The sequence below is a fragment of the Cannabis sativa genome, chromosome 6 (genome assembly GCF_029168945.1).
Source record: "Cannabis sativa cultivar Pink pepper isolate KNU-18-1 chromosome 6, ASM2916894v1, whole genome shotgun sequence".
NCBI classification, from domain to species: domain Eukaryota; kingdom Viridiplantae; phylum Streptophyta; class Magnoliopsida; order Rosales; family Cannabaceae; genus Cannabis; species Cannabis sativa.
In genome coordinates, this window is record NC_083606.1 from 73334841 (window position 1) to 73350757 (window position 15917).

General features: G+C 40.0%; 2 protein-coding genes across 3 annotated transcripts; both read left to right on the plus strand.

The window, feature by feature from the left end:
• Positions 1-8374: 8374 nt before the first annotated feature.
• LOC133039432 (uncharacterized) lies at positions 8375-11104 on the plus strand. Its single transcript, XM_061118336.1, has 2 exons — positions 8375-8750; positions 9120-11104. Exons 1-2 carry the CDS (start codon positions 8375-8377, stop codon positions 11102-11104), a joined length of 2361 nt encoding a protein of 786 aa, XP_060974319.1.
• A 260-nt stretch (positions 11105-11364) lies between these two features.
• Positions 11365-13888, plus strand: LOC115725476 (uncharacterized). 2 transcript variants are annotated; one of them, XM_030655011.2, is made up of 5 exons: positions 11365-12005; positions 12120-12366; positions 12983-13295; positions 13391-13468; positions 13575-13888. In XM_030655011.2, the coding sequence occupies exons 2-5, from the start codon at positions 12122-12124 to the stop codon at positions 13623-13625; spliced, it is 687 nt and encodes a 228-aa protein (XP_030510871.2). In that variant the 5' UTR covers positions 11365-12005; positions 12120-12121; the 3' UTR covers positions 13626-13888. The 2 variants fall into 2 exon arrangements, with proteins under 2 accessions (XP_030510871.2, XP_030510872.2); XM_030655012.2 differs by having other exon boundaries at positions 11537-12005; positions 12117-12366.
• Positions 13889-15917: the final 2029 nt, after the last annotated feature.

A 15917-nucleotide genomic window follows, 5' to 3' on the forward strand; every position in this document is an offset into this window, starting at 1 on the left:
GTAACAATTCAACACATATCAACTAAGAACATAAGAAGAAAATAGAAAAGCAGAAATTATTGAAACATTCTGTTTGAAAGCATTCTCGGTAACTTTGTTTCTCTCTATTTGCTTGATGAAAAGTATGAAAATCCACTTCTTTTTATAGCCAAAAAAAGATAAAAAGATAGAAAAATATCTACTTTTGCAAATTCAGGGGGCGGGCCTCGACACTAGGCCCTTAGTGTCATGGCCCGTGTTGTGGCATTAATTTTTCCTTTGATATTTCTAGCACACGGGCCTCGACACTAGCAGGGAGTGTTAAGGCATTAGACCCCAAATTTTTGGCAGTTAGCTTCCTGCTGTGATGACTGATAATATTTTGGCCATAACTACTTCAAAAATTGCTTCAAATTAGATGATTCAAGATTTTTTGGAAAGTTGAGAGAAATATCTAAAAATTTTATGTTTTGGCTTTCTCTAAAATCTAATCAGAAAATAGTCAAATTCAGGCTTAAAGTTCATCTTTATTTTTTGACAAAATTTTCTCTATTTTACATATCACATTTTTTTCAAAATTTTACCAATGTATACATTTCAAGTGTCAAACACATAAAATTAAAGAAAACAAACATAATTCTATTCCAAAAAAGTGACAATGAAGAAAAAAAAAATTAACTCTAAAAATGACACGAATTATAGGCCACGGTTTAGAATCGTCGACTCTGAGAGGGACGCCTCTTTAAAAGGAGTATCAACTCTCTAACATTCAAAATGTGCTTTAAGTGCCACATATACAATGTAAGGGGTTGAGTGCTACCTAAGAGGCTAAAAACTCCCCCAATACAATTTTAAATATAGAAAAAGGTCGAGTGCAACCTAAGGGGCCACAAGCTCCCTTATATCCAATGAGTAACCAATAAGAAGATGAGAATGTTCTCAAAGCTAATATTCACTCAACGAAGAGGTTACACCATAAAAGATGTTGATAAAAGTCAAAGTGTCAAAAAACTCCCTCAAACAAAATGAGTAGCTGAGAAGAGGTCGAGATCGCTCTAAGAGTTGGTACTCTCTCAATCAAAAGGTTACGTAAGTGAAGAGGTCGAGAAAGGCCAAGTGGCTAAGGGCTTTCTCAACAAAATAATGATAACTCACAGAGGAGGTTAAGAAAGCTCAACGAGCTAACACTCTCTCATTGTGATGAGTACCTGTAACGCCCCCGCTTCAAGCCTCCATTGGGCCCTTACACCCACGGACTAATGGCTCTTATACATGAGTACGCCACTCTGGTTGCTTCATGGACTGATGACTGACCCTACAGACCAACACGAGTGTTTTCAGCGTGCTTTGTCCTCACTCACACGCATCCTGGGAAAACTTTCCAGGAGGTCACCCATCCTTGAAATTGCTCCAGGCCAAGCACGCTTAACTGTGGAGTTCTTTCGAGATGGGCTACCGAAAAACAAGATGCACCTTGTTGACATAGGTAGTACCAATCAATCCATTTAAGCCTTCTTCAACTGTGTAGTCTCATACCTACACAGTCTCAGAATCATCCCACTTGACCTTTCCCAGGCGGTGTGGGATTGCACAGCTTACCCGGTGTTTCCCTTTACGGATCACGGGACTACTGACTGTCACAATCACCCCCCCTTACGGGGTCCGACGTCCTCGTCGACCACACTTCCGGCTAGGTCAAGCCTCTGATACCATTTTGTAACGCCCCCGCTTCAAGCCTCCATTGGGCCCTTACACCCACGGACTAATGGCTCTTATACACGAGTACGCCACTCTGGTTGCTTCATGGACTGATGACTGACCCTACAGACCAACACGAGTGTTTTCAGCGTGCTTTGTCCTCACTCACACGCATCCTGGGAAAACTTTCCAGCAGGTCACCCATCCTTGAAATTGCTCCAGGCCAAGCACGCTTAACTGTGGAGTTCTTTCGAGATGGGCTACCGAAAAACAAGATGCACCTTGTTGACATAGGTAGTACCAATCAATCCATTTAAGCCATCTTCAACTGTGTAGTCCCATACCTACACAGTCTCAGAATCATCCCACTTGACCTTTCCCAGGCGGTGTGGGATTGCACAACTTACCCGGTGTTTCCCCTTACGGATCACGGGACTACTGACTGTCACAGTACCAACCACAAAAAAGGTGAAGATAGTTGGTAAAGCCTACACTTACCCGTGAAAGGTAACACAAAAAAAAAAGGGAGAGAAGAAAAATTAAGTCATAAAGACGAAGATCACCAAACTCTTTCTACAAGAACCCTTAAAATAATTCTTATAGACTAGGGGCAAGTGTTGACTCCCCAAAATTGGTAAGTTTAATTTTTGGAGATCTCTAGATTAATAAGAGGGGAAATACTAAAGTACACTAATAGTGTATGGGCAATAAAATAGGGGGCCGACTAGCAAGGTGAGACACCACATGAGAGGAAGAGTTAGTTTGAGGCCGCTCCCTCTCTCTCCCCTTTTGCTTCCCGTTCAACCAAGGGAGCTCCCTACTCCCTTCTTCTATCTCCCCTTTGCTCCCCATCCAACTAAGGGAGCTCCTCACTCCCTCCCTATCTCTCCCCTTTCCTCCGTCCAACCAAGGGAGCTCCCTACTCTCTCCCTCTCTCCCCTTTGCTCCCCGTCCAACTTAGGGAGCTTCCCGCTCCCTCCCTCTCTCTCCCTTTTGCTCCCCGTCTAACCAAGGGAGCTCCCCACTCCCTTCCTCTCTCTCCCCTTTGTTCCTCGTCCAACCAAGGGAGCTTCCCGCTCCCTCTCTTCCTCTCCCCTTTGCTCCCCATCTAACCAAGGGAGCTCCCCACTCCCTTCCTTTCTCTCCCCTTTGCTCCTCATCCAACCAAGCGAGCTCCCCACTTCCTCCTTCTCTCTCCCCTTTCTCCCTATTCAACCAAGGGAGCTCCCCACTCCCTTCTTCTCTCTCCCCTATTACTCCCCACATGTACCAAGGGAGCTCACCTCTCCCATCACTTAGCCAAAATGCTAAGTGTTGCTCCCTCTCCCAACATTTAGCCAAACTGCCAAGTGTTGCTCCCTCTCCCAATACTTAGCCGAAATGCCAAGTGTTGCTCCCTCTTCAAACATTTAGCCAAAATGCCAAGTGTTGCTCCCTCTTCAAACACTTAGCTAAAATGCCAAGTGTTGCTCCTCGTTCCCTTCCTCTCTCTCTCTCTCTCTCTCTCTCTCTCTCTCTCTCTCTCTCTCTCTCTCTCTCTCTCTCTCTCTCTCTCTCTCTCTCTCTCTCCTTTGCTCCTCGTCCAACCAAGGGAGCTCCCACTCCCTCCTTTTCTCTTCCCTTTGCTTACCGTTTAATCAAGGGAGCTCCCAACTCCCTCCTTCTCTTTCCTCTATTACTCCCCACATGTACCAAGGGAGCTCCCCTCTCCCAACACTTAGCCAAAATGCTAAGTGTTGCTCCCTCTCCCAACACTTAGCCAAACTGCCAAGTGTTGCTCCCTCTCCCAATACTTAGCCAAAATGCCAAGTGTTGCTTCCTCTTCAAACTTTCAACCAAAATGCCAAGTGTTGCTCCCTCTCTTAACACTTACCCAAAATTATAAGTGTTGCTCTCTCATCATAAGTATAGGTGGTGATGGAAAGAATACCAAAGGGATGTACAACAATGAGCGAACCCGTTAAAGCTAGCACGTCTTCGACAAAGGCTGAAGAGAGAAGGTGGTTGTACAACGAATATGACAAGTACAAGCAGCGGAAACACTATTTGTGTCACTCTATGTACGAGCTAACATCCGACCAACATTCCTCTACTACCCATCTAACACGCTCACCCTCATAGTACAAAAAGAATTTTGTCCCTTAACTTTTGGGACTATTTGTATCTTAGAGCCATTACAACTCTCTATAAATGAAGAGGGGGTTGAAAAATCGTAACTTGTAAGAAATCTCTTATATTCTATACAATATCATTTTACTCAATTGATGACAGCGTATTTTTAATTTTCTTAAGTCTTTTATCATCAACTCTTTATATTTGATTTTTTAACTAAAATTTAGTTGACGAGCTCTTACCGTCAACACATATCAATCTACTCAGATACTAAATTAAATCTAATTTCAATATTTGTAAAAAAAAAAAATCCAATTCAATATACATTTATCACTGAGTGTGTGGGATGGGATGCTTTGCATAAGGTTGGAATTCCCATGGTGACACTATAATCTTGACCTTAAAAGTGGCATTCCTATGGAAGCAACACGTAACAGTTTGCCCTATTGGGTAAGGCATAGTTTCCATGCGTGGGACGACCAAAGCTCTCAACCAGGTAAGGGATTGTGTATAAGCCAGTAAGCCACGACTCATTCCTTATTCCTTATTGGTCTTTGGAATTGTTATCAAGTAAAAGGAGCTGAAAATAGGATGTGCACCACCTAGTTCTCTCATTCTTTAATAATAAAAAATCTATATTCATTCCCGAATTATCAATGTAATTCTTATTCCACTTTATTACTATTTTTATTCTATTACATTAAATCGAATAATAGGTAAGTAACATTCTTAATAAAGACTTGAGTAATTAAATTTTGTCATTTTTCAATAAGCTAAAACAAAAATGTCATTTTTCTAAAACCATCTTAAAATTAGCCTTCTTTTCAAACATGGGCCAAAAAAATGCTTAGAAATAACCAAAATCACTAGAGCATAATAGATTTTGTACCAAGAAATAGAATATTAAATCATGACGTGGCTAACAAACCACGACGTGAATATTAAATCATGTTTTAATAAAAATGCAAAGGAGAGAAGGTCTTCTATTTTTTCTCTAGAGTCAACCGCCCTCCTCTTCTTCCTGAGTCTTCTTCTTCCTGAGTCAGCCTGTATTGCTTGCCTACCTTCGTGTCATCCCTGTCCCCTTTCTTTCTGGGTTTAGTTTCTCTGCTTTTTTCTTTCTGGGGTTAGTTTGTCCTTTGGCTACTGTGTGCTTGTGGGGTTTTGAGTGTTAGCTTTAAGTCTTCCCTTGATAAGTTGCCTCTAAGAGTTTGTTATTTTCTGTTAAGTGTTAGGTAAGTTTGGGTTGGTGAGTGTCCATTTTGTCCCTGTTGCAGTTCATTTATTGCTCTGTTTCTTGGACCTTTTGTCCCCTGTCTGCTGATCATTATGGAGTCATTAACTGTCGCCAGTTCTCCTCTCAAGGGTAAGAATTTTTCTTGCAATGAAACGTCTATCAAACTTTCTCCGTGTCCCTCCTCGGTTCGGGCTTTAGCTGCTTCTTCGTTGTATGGGAAAGTGATTGCACCCATGTCCGTGGATATCCCCACCGTGCTCGAATTTGTGGCGAAAACTTGGAAAAGACCGGTGAGTGTTATAGTATTGGAAGATGACTTGAAGACATCCAATGTGTTCAAGTTTGGGTTTGATAACACAGAAGATAGGAACTGGGCTATCTCTAACGGCCCCTGGTGCATCCGAGGATATACACTAGCTTTGCAAGATTGGTCTCCGAGAGTGGATGGTCCGATTTTATTTAACTCTCTTAGAGTTTGGGTCCAAGTACATAATCTTCCTCATGAATTTTACTCCAAAAACAATGGGCTTCTTCTTGGGGGGCTGGTTGGGAAGGTGCTAAATCTAGAAATGGTGGAGGACAAGCCAGCTTCCTGGTCAACTTTCTTCAAGATTTTGGTTGATCTAGACATTAACAAACCGCTGGTCTCAGGATGTTTTTTCGACCTGAATAGTGGTGTCAAACAGTGGTTACAAATGAAGTATGAAAAGATTGGCATTTTCTGCTATAACTGTGGTCGGCTAGGCCATCAACGCCGAGGATGCTCTTTGTCGTCGCCGGTGACGGTGTCGAAAGGTGATGGAATTCCGTTTCCAATGTTCGGTCCGTGGCTCTCAACGTCCTCGGCCTACCATGATGTTTTCTCTGGGCCGGTCTACGGTGGATCAAGCTCTGCCTCTTTGGTGTTAGCGGGCAAAAATGGTGGTGCGTTCAGACCGGCAATGGCTTCTCCGGCCATGGTTGAGGGCCGGTCCAAGGGGATCCCTGCTTTGGATCGACGTCCGAGAAACACCTTGAGAATGACCTCTCGTGCAGCAGCCGTACCTGGGAAGGCTCCTCGACTGGTGTGGCATCCTAAGCCTTCGGATGTGAACCGTGAAAGTAGCTTACCTGTTTTTGGTAATGGAGGTAAGTCTGATACTCTGGGAAATGAGAAAGATGGTCTGGCATTAACTAGTTTGGGAGAAGGCGTGGGAAGTGGGAAATTTAAACATAATATAAAAGTCAATTTGAATAAAAAGGTCGTTGGTTTGTCTTCTTTGGATGTTGGGCCTCTCCCTATTGGGCCGAATGGGGTGTTTAATGAAAAAGAAATGGATAGTGTGGAGGGTGGGCCCCATGGTCATTTTATTCAATTAGATGGGCCAAATTCTGTTTGTGCTCATTTTTCTAATGGTGGGCCGGTGCTGGGAGAATTTCTAAATTCTCATGATGGGCCTATGGGGAACCCGACCATGACTCTTTTACCCAATTCAAGTGGGCCGGCGCACATGGATAAGGTTATGGGAGATCAAAGTGGGCCGAACTCTTCCAATCCTTTGGTTGAACATGTGAAGCAACCTCCCATTGATGAAGAACAAGCTTTATCTCAATTCTTCAAAGCTCAAGAGGATTTAATGAAAGATCTGAAGCATTTTGGCAAGTTGGATTTATATGAGATTCGCAAGATAGGTGGGGATATAGGTGTCCCGGCCTCCTCTGAAGTTAATGAGAGGACAACACCTTTCAAGAAAAGGAAATTTGAATCATCTGCTTCTCTCTGCTCAAGGCCTCACAAAATTCATCGCAAGTACCCGGGTGTCGTCCGTGATTTTCCATGGGATACCAAGCAAAAAGAGAACGACTCTGACCAAGCATTTGAAGAGCCTTCAGAAGATAGTTCCAACTCCCCGAGCCACTCTGGTATCTTGAAGAATCCTCTGATTGGCTCTTTTGTGATCAATGAAGCTGTGTCGAGTGGGTCTGCTTACTCTCACACCCCTGTGGAGGAGAATGTGGAATCTCCTCCACATGAGCCATGAGAGGCATCGCTTGGAACTGTAGAGGGTTAGGGCAGACCTCTACAGTTCGGGAATTGAAGTCCCTCATCCGATCTCGATCTCCTGATTTTCTCTTTTTGACCGAGCTCAAAGTGGATGCCAATCCTCTGGTACGTATTCTTAAGTCCCTTCATTTTTATTATAATATTTGTGTTCCTGCTAAGGGTAGTGCGGGTGGTATTATCTTGGCTTGGAAAGTTGGGTTTATTTTTGAATGTATTTCGTGCACCTGTAATCATATCTCGGGGATTGTGTATTCGGATCCCCCTACTCATCCTTGGCTCCTTTCGTGTGTTTATGGTCCCCCCTATTTGCATGCTAAGAAAAAATTCTGGTCTGAGTTCTTAAACCTGGGAGATAGATTCGGGGGGCCCTGGCTTATTTTGGGAGATACAAATTTTGTTCTTAATGCCTCAGAAAGGGAAGGTTCTTCTGGCCGGGATCCTTTCATTCCAATCATATCCAATCTTATGAATGCTCGAGGCCTCATAAATATGCCGATCCAAGGGGACATCTTGACCTGGGACAATCATCGATCTGGACGGCATCATGTGAAATCTGCTTTAGATAAGGGATTAGTGAATGGAGCTTGGCTCAATTTATTTCCCAGGGCTATCTTATGTTCGTCCCAGACTAGCAACTCTGACCATAGACCCTTATGCCTTCTGTCGAATGGTCTGGCGACCAAGTATAAAAGGTGCTTTAGGTTTGAAGAAAGTTGGACTCGTGACTCTAGAAGTAATCTGGTAGTGGATAGTGCCTGGAACTCTATCAATCATGCCTGGGCACCGGCGAGAATTTTCAAAAAAGTTGGTGCTACACGGGTGGCGCTTCTGAACTGGAATCGAACCCAATTTGGTAAACTTGATGTGACCATTAAGGAACTCGAAGATAAGCTCAACTCTCTTCAGAGTCTTCCGGCGGGATCTAGAAATTGGAAGCAGGAATGTGAAGTTCGCCGGGAACTCAATGAATCAAGGGAAAGGAAAGCAATCTATTGGAAGCAAAGGGCCAGGATCTCGTGGCTCAAAGATGGGGATAAGTGCTCAAAGTTCTTTTTCCTTTCGGCCGCTATTAAAGGCCGGCGAAATGCTATTGAGAGTATTTTGAATAGAGATAACGTCTGGATCTCTGGACGCCAGGCCATTGGGAGGGAGTTTACTGAGTTTTTCCAGGGTATTTTTACGGAGGCTGCTACTAGCCAGGAGTACAACTGCGCTAGTCTGATTCAGGAGAGCCTCTCTCTTGAGGAGTTGGATCAACTTGTCAGCCCCCCAGCACTGACGAGATTAAGAGAACTCTTTTTGCAATGAACAATCATAAAGCCCCGGGTCCTGATGGGATGTCAGTTTTATTTTACAAGCACTACTGGGAGTCTGTTGGATCTGATTTCTGTGATGCGGTACTTGACTTCTTTGAGAACGGTAATATGCATAGAGGAATCAATGCCACCAATATTGTCCTCATCCCAAAGGTCCAAAACCCTAAACGTACCAACCAATTCAGGCCCATTTCTCTGTGTAATATGGTGTACAAAGTCATAGCGAAGATTTTGGCGAACAGAATTAGACCCATTCTCCCTTCCATAATTTGCCCAACCCAAGCTGCCTTTGTTCCGGGAAGAAATATCCATGATAACAATGTCATCGTTCAGGAGATAATTCACTCATTTAATAGGAAGAGAGGTAAGGAGGGTTTCTTTGCCATCAAAATTGATTTGGTTAAAGCGTATGATAGGTTGAGCTAGAAATTCATTGACCATGTTCTAGAGTGTTATGGTATCCCTCTGAAATTCCGCCATTGGATTTCTCAGTGCATTTCTACAACGACCCTTAATGTATGCCTTAATGGAGGGCAAGTAGGTAGAGTTAACCCTACTTGCGGTCTCCGCCAAGGAGACCCGCTCTCCCCTTATCTTTTTATCTGAGCAGCTGAAATTCTCTCAAGACTAATCCATAACGCCCTTGACCGGGGCTCCATTAAAGGTATTACTCTTAGTAGGGGCGGCCCTGTTCTATCCCATATTTTCTTTGCGGATGACCTGATTTTGGTAGGTCGAGCCAACTTAACTGAGGCAAATGGCTTCTGGAGCTGCCTAGATAATTTCTGCTCTTGGTCTGGCCAGCAGGTAAATAAGCTTAAGACGACAATTTTCTTCAGTAACAATACCTCGGAGAACATGCGTAGAGATATCAAGGAAGCCTTAGGAATTGATTATCCTGAGGGGTGTGTAAAATATCTGGGTCTTCCCTTATTCAGATCCAGACAGAAAGATGCTGACTTCAACTTTATCCTAGACAATCTAACGTCAAAACTTCAGGGTTGGAAGGCAAAGACCTTGTCAAAGGCGGGTTGTGCAACACTTATAAAATCTGTGGGATTGTCTTTGCCTATGTATGCAATGCAAACAACCAAGCTCTCCTCTCGGATGGTTAATCGGATTGATAGTTTGGTTAGAGATTTCTGGTGGGGGTTCGAGAAAGGAAACCATGGACTCCACCTAAAGGCTTGGGATAAGCTCTGTCTCCCTAAATCTTTAGGTGGATTGGGGTTCCGGAAAACAAAAGAAATGAACCAGGCTTTCTTGGCCAATTGGGGGTGGAGTATCTTAAATGGGAGCCAATCTTTGTGCTCTAAAGTTTTGTTGGCAAAGTACCTCCGGGGAAAAGATCTCCTCTCTTGCAGGTATAAAAACTCTGACTCTTGGTTTTGGAAAAGTGTTGTCAAGGCCACCTCTATTCTGAAAAAAGGAGCCTGCAAGTTGGTTGCTAATGGCGAATCGACGAACATCTGGTCGGATCCTTGGATTCCACATTTGAAGGACTTCTGTCCGAAACGAATAAGGGATGGGCCTTTTAACCCAATTAAAGTGGCGGAGCTTATTCTTGACAATGGTCAATGGGACATACAAAAGTTGAGGTGCCTTTTTGATCATGAAACTGTTGCGGCAATCTTGAAAGGGGGCCACCCCTCTGGTTTGGGCCCTGATAGATGGGTGTGGACGCTGGAAAGTAGTGGACAGTTCACGAGTAAATCAGCGTATCTATCCCAAGCTTTAGAAAGAGCTCCACACTGTGTCGTCGCCCCAAAGCTTTGGAACAAACTGTGGAATAGCAAAATCCTGGAGCGACACAAGATTATGTGGTGGAGTATTTTGTCAAACGCTCTCCCGGTGAGAGCTGTGATCGCTCGCAGATTCCAAATAGCAGACACAAACTGCCCCCTTTGTGGAAGTGGTGAGGAATCTGTTGAACATCTATTTCTTTCCTGTGAGGTGGCTCAACACTTATGGCGTTCTTCTCCTTGGGGTATCTATCCGGTCTGTGACACGGGTATTCGCGTCTGGGATTGGGTCAAGTTCATCTGGGATCTTAAATACAAAGGAGCTAATGTTGATGATATTTTCTTGTATGCTTCTATTATTGTGGATACTTTATGGAGGGTGCGTAATGACAAGATCCATAATAACTGCCCTGTTGATTTTAACAAATGCTTTGATATTATTTGTACTTCCTATGCAGATATGTATGATTCTTTGCTCACTAGTCCCACTCCTGTGTTACCAATTGCCTGGTCCCCTCCTCCTTTGGACTGGATTAAGCTCAATTGTGATGTGAAAGTGGGCCTGGAAAGTATGTGTATTGCTGTAGTGACTAGAGATCATTTCGGCAGAGTGCTTAGAGTTCACACAGCTCGGGAGGAGTTCTCGGATGCTCTGTGCGGTGAAGCTGCGGCTTGCTGTTTGGCGGTGTCAATCGCTTTGGATTCCGGCTATAAGTTTGTTATTGTGGAGAATGATTCGAGGGTAGTCATCGATGCCATCAATGGGAAGGTTTCGCATTGGGCTTTAGTGAACTATATCTCATTTTGTACTAAATCTTCTCCTTCTTTTGATAGTTGTATTTTCTCTTATGTCAGTAGAACTTGTAACTTTGCCGCTCATAATGTGGCTAGATGGGCTTTCGCCCATCAGATGTATGGGTCTCTACCGGTCTCTTCTATTCCGGATGCTCTATTTTGTAACGACCGTGAGGTCTAACTGAACTTTATTCTATAATATAAACGCTTTTCATCAAAAAAAAAAAAAAAGAAATAGAATCCAAATTGGATTGATTTTCAATTAAATTCAATTCTAGGACAAAAAAATAGATACAAAGATGACGTATGATGACATAGACAGCATCACGTGCACAAGTCTCTATCACGTGTCAAACAAACAATTAAAAATTAATTATATATTTTTTATAAAAGAAATTAAAAGGGAAAAATCCCAAACCCCAACACACACCACCAAAGGCTTCCAAACCCAAGCCATTAGTCATAGTCCAACCAAAGAGCACCAAAGTCATTCAGTTGGAGGGAAACCCCATCTAACCGTCCATTTTTGATCCAACGGTGGAGATTGTCTCTAACCACAAAATGAGAAATCCAAAGGTGAATTTAGAGAGAGAAAGAGAGATATATATATACACAAAATACAGAAAAACAGAGTCTTCTGGTGAAGATAACAGAGAAAATAAAAAAAAAATATCAGACACAACCACTCTCTCTCTCTCTCATTTTGTTTTCCACGAAATTACTCATCTGGGTTTCCTTCATTTTCCCGGAAAACTCTTCTGAAGAGAGAAAGTTTCCTTTTTTTTCATCTGAAAGAGTTTTTTTTTTTGTGGTGGTGGTGGTGGCTCTGCTACTGCCGCCATAGAATGCAACTTTTTCAATCAACTTGTAAATCATCTCTCATCTCTATTTTCTGATTTTCCTTTCCTTTGCGGTGTTTGTTTCCCGGGAAAAAAGTTAAAAGAGAAAAATTTTGTTTCTGTGAAGAAAATCAAATAAAGAGAGGAACTTTCTTTAATATAAACTGATCTTGTTTTCTGGGTCATTACTAATTTCATTCATTTGCATGATAATCTGAGAGAAAATTGAATAGATCTTAAAAGGTAAGTTACTCTCTTTCATTTCAATATGAAAATAAAGTTTCAACCTTGTTTTTTTCTTTTCTTTTGTGTTTTCCCGGGAAAATCTTACATGGGTTTCTTTTGTTTTCTGAGTAGAGATGGAAAAGGAAGGAAAGAGCCAGAAAGGGTCGTCGGCGGCGACGGTTGTGGCGGCACCGACGGCGGCGGAGACTGATTTTGTGTTGCAGTGGGGTAATAGAAAAAGGCTTAGATGTGTTAAAGTGAAGAAAGATCAAAACTTTAATGGGAAATCTCCTTCAGATTGTTTGGATAGTAAGAAAATTAGTTCTCGTTTGTTATCTTCAGCTAAAGATTCTTCACCATTACAGCAACGTCTCAACAAGTAATTATAAACCTTTTTTTTTAATTTATTTTATTCTCTAAAATGGATTGAATCTAAAGTTGTTATATTTGTTTTTGTTTTGTTGATTTTTAGTATTTTTTATTGTTTTGATTTTTAAAGCTTAGGAATCTAGAAGGAGATTGAAAAGAAAAAGGAAACCAGGTCTGATTTTTTTAGTTTTTTTTTCCCTAAATTTTCATTGAAGAAGGAGAGAGAAATCCGTGTTTGGTAGCTGAGAAAGTGTGAGAAAATGGAAAGTTCAACTCCTATTTGTATGGAAGTTCTGCTTTTTCTGATGGCTATTATTATTAGATAAGTTACTCTTTTTTTTTTTTTATTAGTATTATTCTCAAACTAATTTCATTGAATTAGCAAAGATAAACCCTTATTGGTTGATAGGAAAATATTAGAAAGAAAGTAGAAGAAAGTCTGATTTTTGTTATTAGATGAATTGGTTTTTTTTTTTCCCCAAATTAATTTCATTGAAATGAACCCCTTGATTGGTTACTAAGAAAGTGCAGGAAAGAAAGTAGAAGAAAGTTTCAATCTTTGTTTTACTCTTTTGTTGTTTGGTATTAAATGGTTAGCTTATGATTCAATATTTTGGTTGTAATAGGAGTTTGAATTCTCCAATGAACAACCGAAAATCATCATCGGCGATGACATCGCCAGAGAAGGAAGATCGATACTACACGACGAGGGGTTCGTTGGGATTAGATGAGAATGGGAAGATGTTGGGATTGGAACATCATCCTCACCATCTTCACCATTTTGGTCAAAATGGAGATAACAAGGCTAAGATTGTTTGGCCAAAATTGTTCGTTTCGTTATCAAGTAAAGAGAAAGAAGAGGATTTCTTGGCTATGAAAGGGTGTAAGCTTCCTCAAAGACCTAAGAAAAGAGCTAAATTCCTTCAAAAGAGTTTACTTGTAAGTGTTTTCGGCTCAAATTTTGATCTTGTTCGATTGGTTCGGTTGGTTACTCCAAAACTTTTGACATTGGAATTGTGTTTGTGTGTTTATAGTTGGTTATGCCAGGTACATGGCTAACAGATTTGTGTCAAGAAAGGTATGAAGTTAGGGAAAAGAAGGCTTCAAAGAAGGTACTTTTGTGTAAAGATCAAATTTTTATTTTACTTTTTTCAATTCAATCAAACTTGTTTGGTTCCCGAGAAAATTGATGGAAAATGATTAATTTTGATGATGCAGAGACCTAGAGGATTGAAGGCCATGGGGAGTATGGAAAGTGATTCAGAATGAGAAGTTATTAGGAGTTGAAGAAGATATGTTTAAAGCTTTGGTTTTTATTTTGAAGAGAATCAAAACATGAGTGGAGGGAAAAAAAAGAAAGAAAGAAAAAGATTGAAGATAGAAAAAGAGGTTATAAATGTTGTTAAATCACTCTTTTCTCTTCTTAGGATCATTTTGAGTTTTGAGAAATTATAAAATTAAAAAATGAAACAAAATGTAATTTTATTTTCTTCTCCTAATTTTGATATGTAATATGATATGATATCTCTACACTTTTCTTTGTTCTTCTAAGGGAATTTTTTATAAATATGGAATTTCTTAAAAGCATTTTAAAAAATATGGACATTTAATGAAAAAACTTAAAATCTGGAAAAAAAAAAACTTATAAAATGGAAAAAATAGAATACTTATAAAAGGATATTTCCATTTATAAAATTCACACCCAAAATATCCAAATTCACCGATTTCCTATATCGTGCGATTCTTTCATTCCTCTTGCGATTCTCCTCCGATTTCTTCCCTTCTCCTCTGATTTCTCTCTGAAATTCTTGGTTTTCTTGTCTCTGTGCAGCTCATCTGGTTGATCTCAGGTTTCTTAATGTATGAAGGTCAATGGAATTCTCATGTTCAACATAGCAGCATTTGGATTTGTGATTAATTTTGTTATGGTCATTTGAATTCTCCAATTTCTCTCTGATTTCTTTCCTTCTCCTATGGTGTGATTATCATTCTTCATCTTATTGTTCATGCTCCTACTGCTGATGAAAAAAATCAATAAAATCTGAAGTCAAAATAGACAAAGGTAACAAACTATTGAATTTGATTACATTCTTGACGTAGTTAACATATTATTTAGGAAAAATGATAAGGAAATTTAATTTTAAGTTTTTATTTTGGTTCTCATAGTAATGTGTTGTGCTGTAATTGTAATTTTTAATAAAAAAAACTCTCATATTTTGAAAAAGTTCACCTTGTAGTTCAAACTTAGGGTTTTATATTGTCTCTGAATGTAACTTAGAACTTTACATTTGAATATGGTTGTGTTTGTTGTGTTGTGGCTGCAATTTATAGCAAAAAAATACCATGTCTTGAAAAAAGTCACCTGCTAGTTCAATCTTAGGGTTTTATATTGCCTCTGAATGTAACTTGGAACTTTAAATTTGAATATGGTTATGTTTGTTGTGTTGTGGCTGCAATTTATAGCAGAAAAATACCATGTCTTGAAAAAAGTCACCTGCTAGTTCAATCTTAGAGTTTTATATTGCATCTGAATGTAACCTGGAACTTTAAATTTGAATATGGTTATGTTTGTTGTGTTGTGGCAGCAATTTATAGCAAAAAAATACCATGTCTTGAAAAAGTCACATGCTAGTCCAATGTTAGGATTTTATATTGTCTCTGAATGTAACCTGGAATTTTAAATTTGAATATGGTTGTGTTTGTTGTGTTGTGGCTACAATTTATAGCCAAAAAAAACCATGTCTTGAAAAAAGTCACCTGCTAGTTCAATCTTAGGATTTTATTGCCTCTGAATGTAACCTGGAACTTTAAATTTAAATATGGTTATGTTTGTTGTGTTGTGGCTGTAATTTATAGCAAAAAAATACCATGTCTTGAAAAAAGTCACTTGCTAGTTCAATCTTAGAATTTTATATTGCTTCTAAATGTAACCTGGAACTTTAAATTTGAATATGGTTGTGTTTGTTGTGTTGTGGGTGCAATTTATAGAAAAAAAATAACAAGTTTGGAAAAAGGTCACTGCTAGTTCAATTGTAAGGTTTTCTATTACTTCTGAAAGTAACCTGGTACCTTATTTTTGATAATAGTTGAGTTTGTTGTGTTGTAACTGCAATTTATAACAAAATAATACCATGTCTTGAAAAAAGTCACCTGATAGTTCAATCGTGGGGTTTTCTATTGCTTCTGAAAGTAACCTGGTACCTTTATTTTGAATATAGTTGAGTTTGTGGTGCTGTGACTGCAATTTTTAACAAAAAAAAAAACTATGTCTTGAAAAAAGTCACCTGCTAGTTCAATTTTAGGATTTTATATTGCTTTTGAAAGTAACTTGGTACCTTACTTTTGAATATGGCTAAGTGTGTGGTGTTGAGACTATATTTTTTTTTTTAGAAAGAAACATGTTATTTTAAATTTCTTATAAAGTAACTTGTTAAATGAATTTTATTTTTTTGTTTTGCTTCAGGAAGTGACCTGGCACCTGTAATTTTCTTGGAGAATGAATTTTGTTAAAGCATTAATTCATTATGGAGAAGAGTGGAATGAAAGTAACTGCTACTCAAA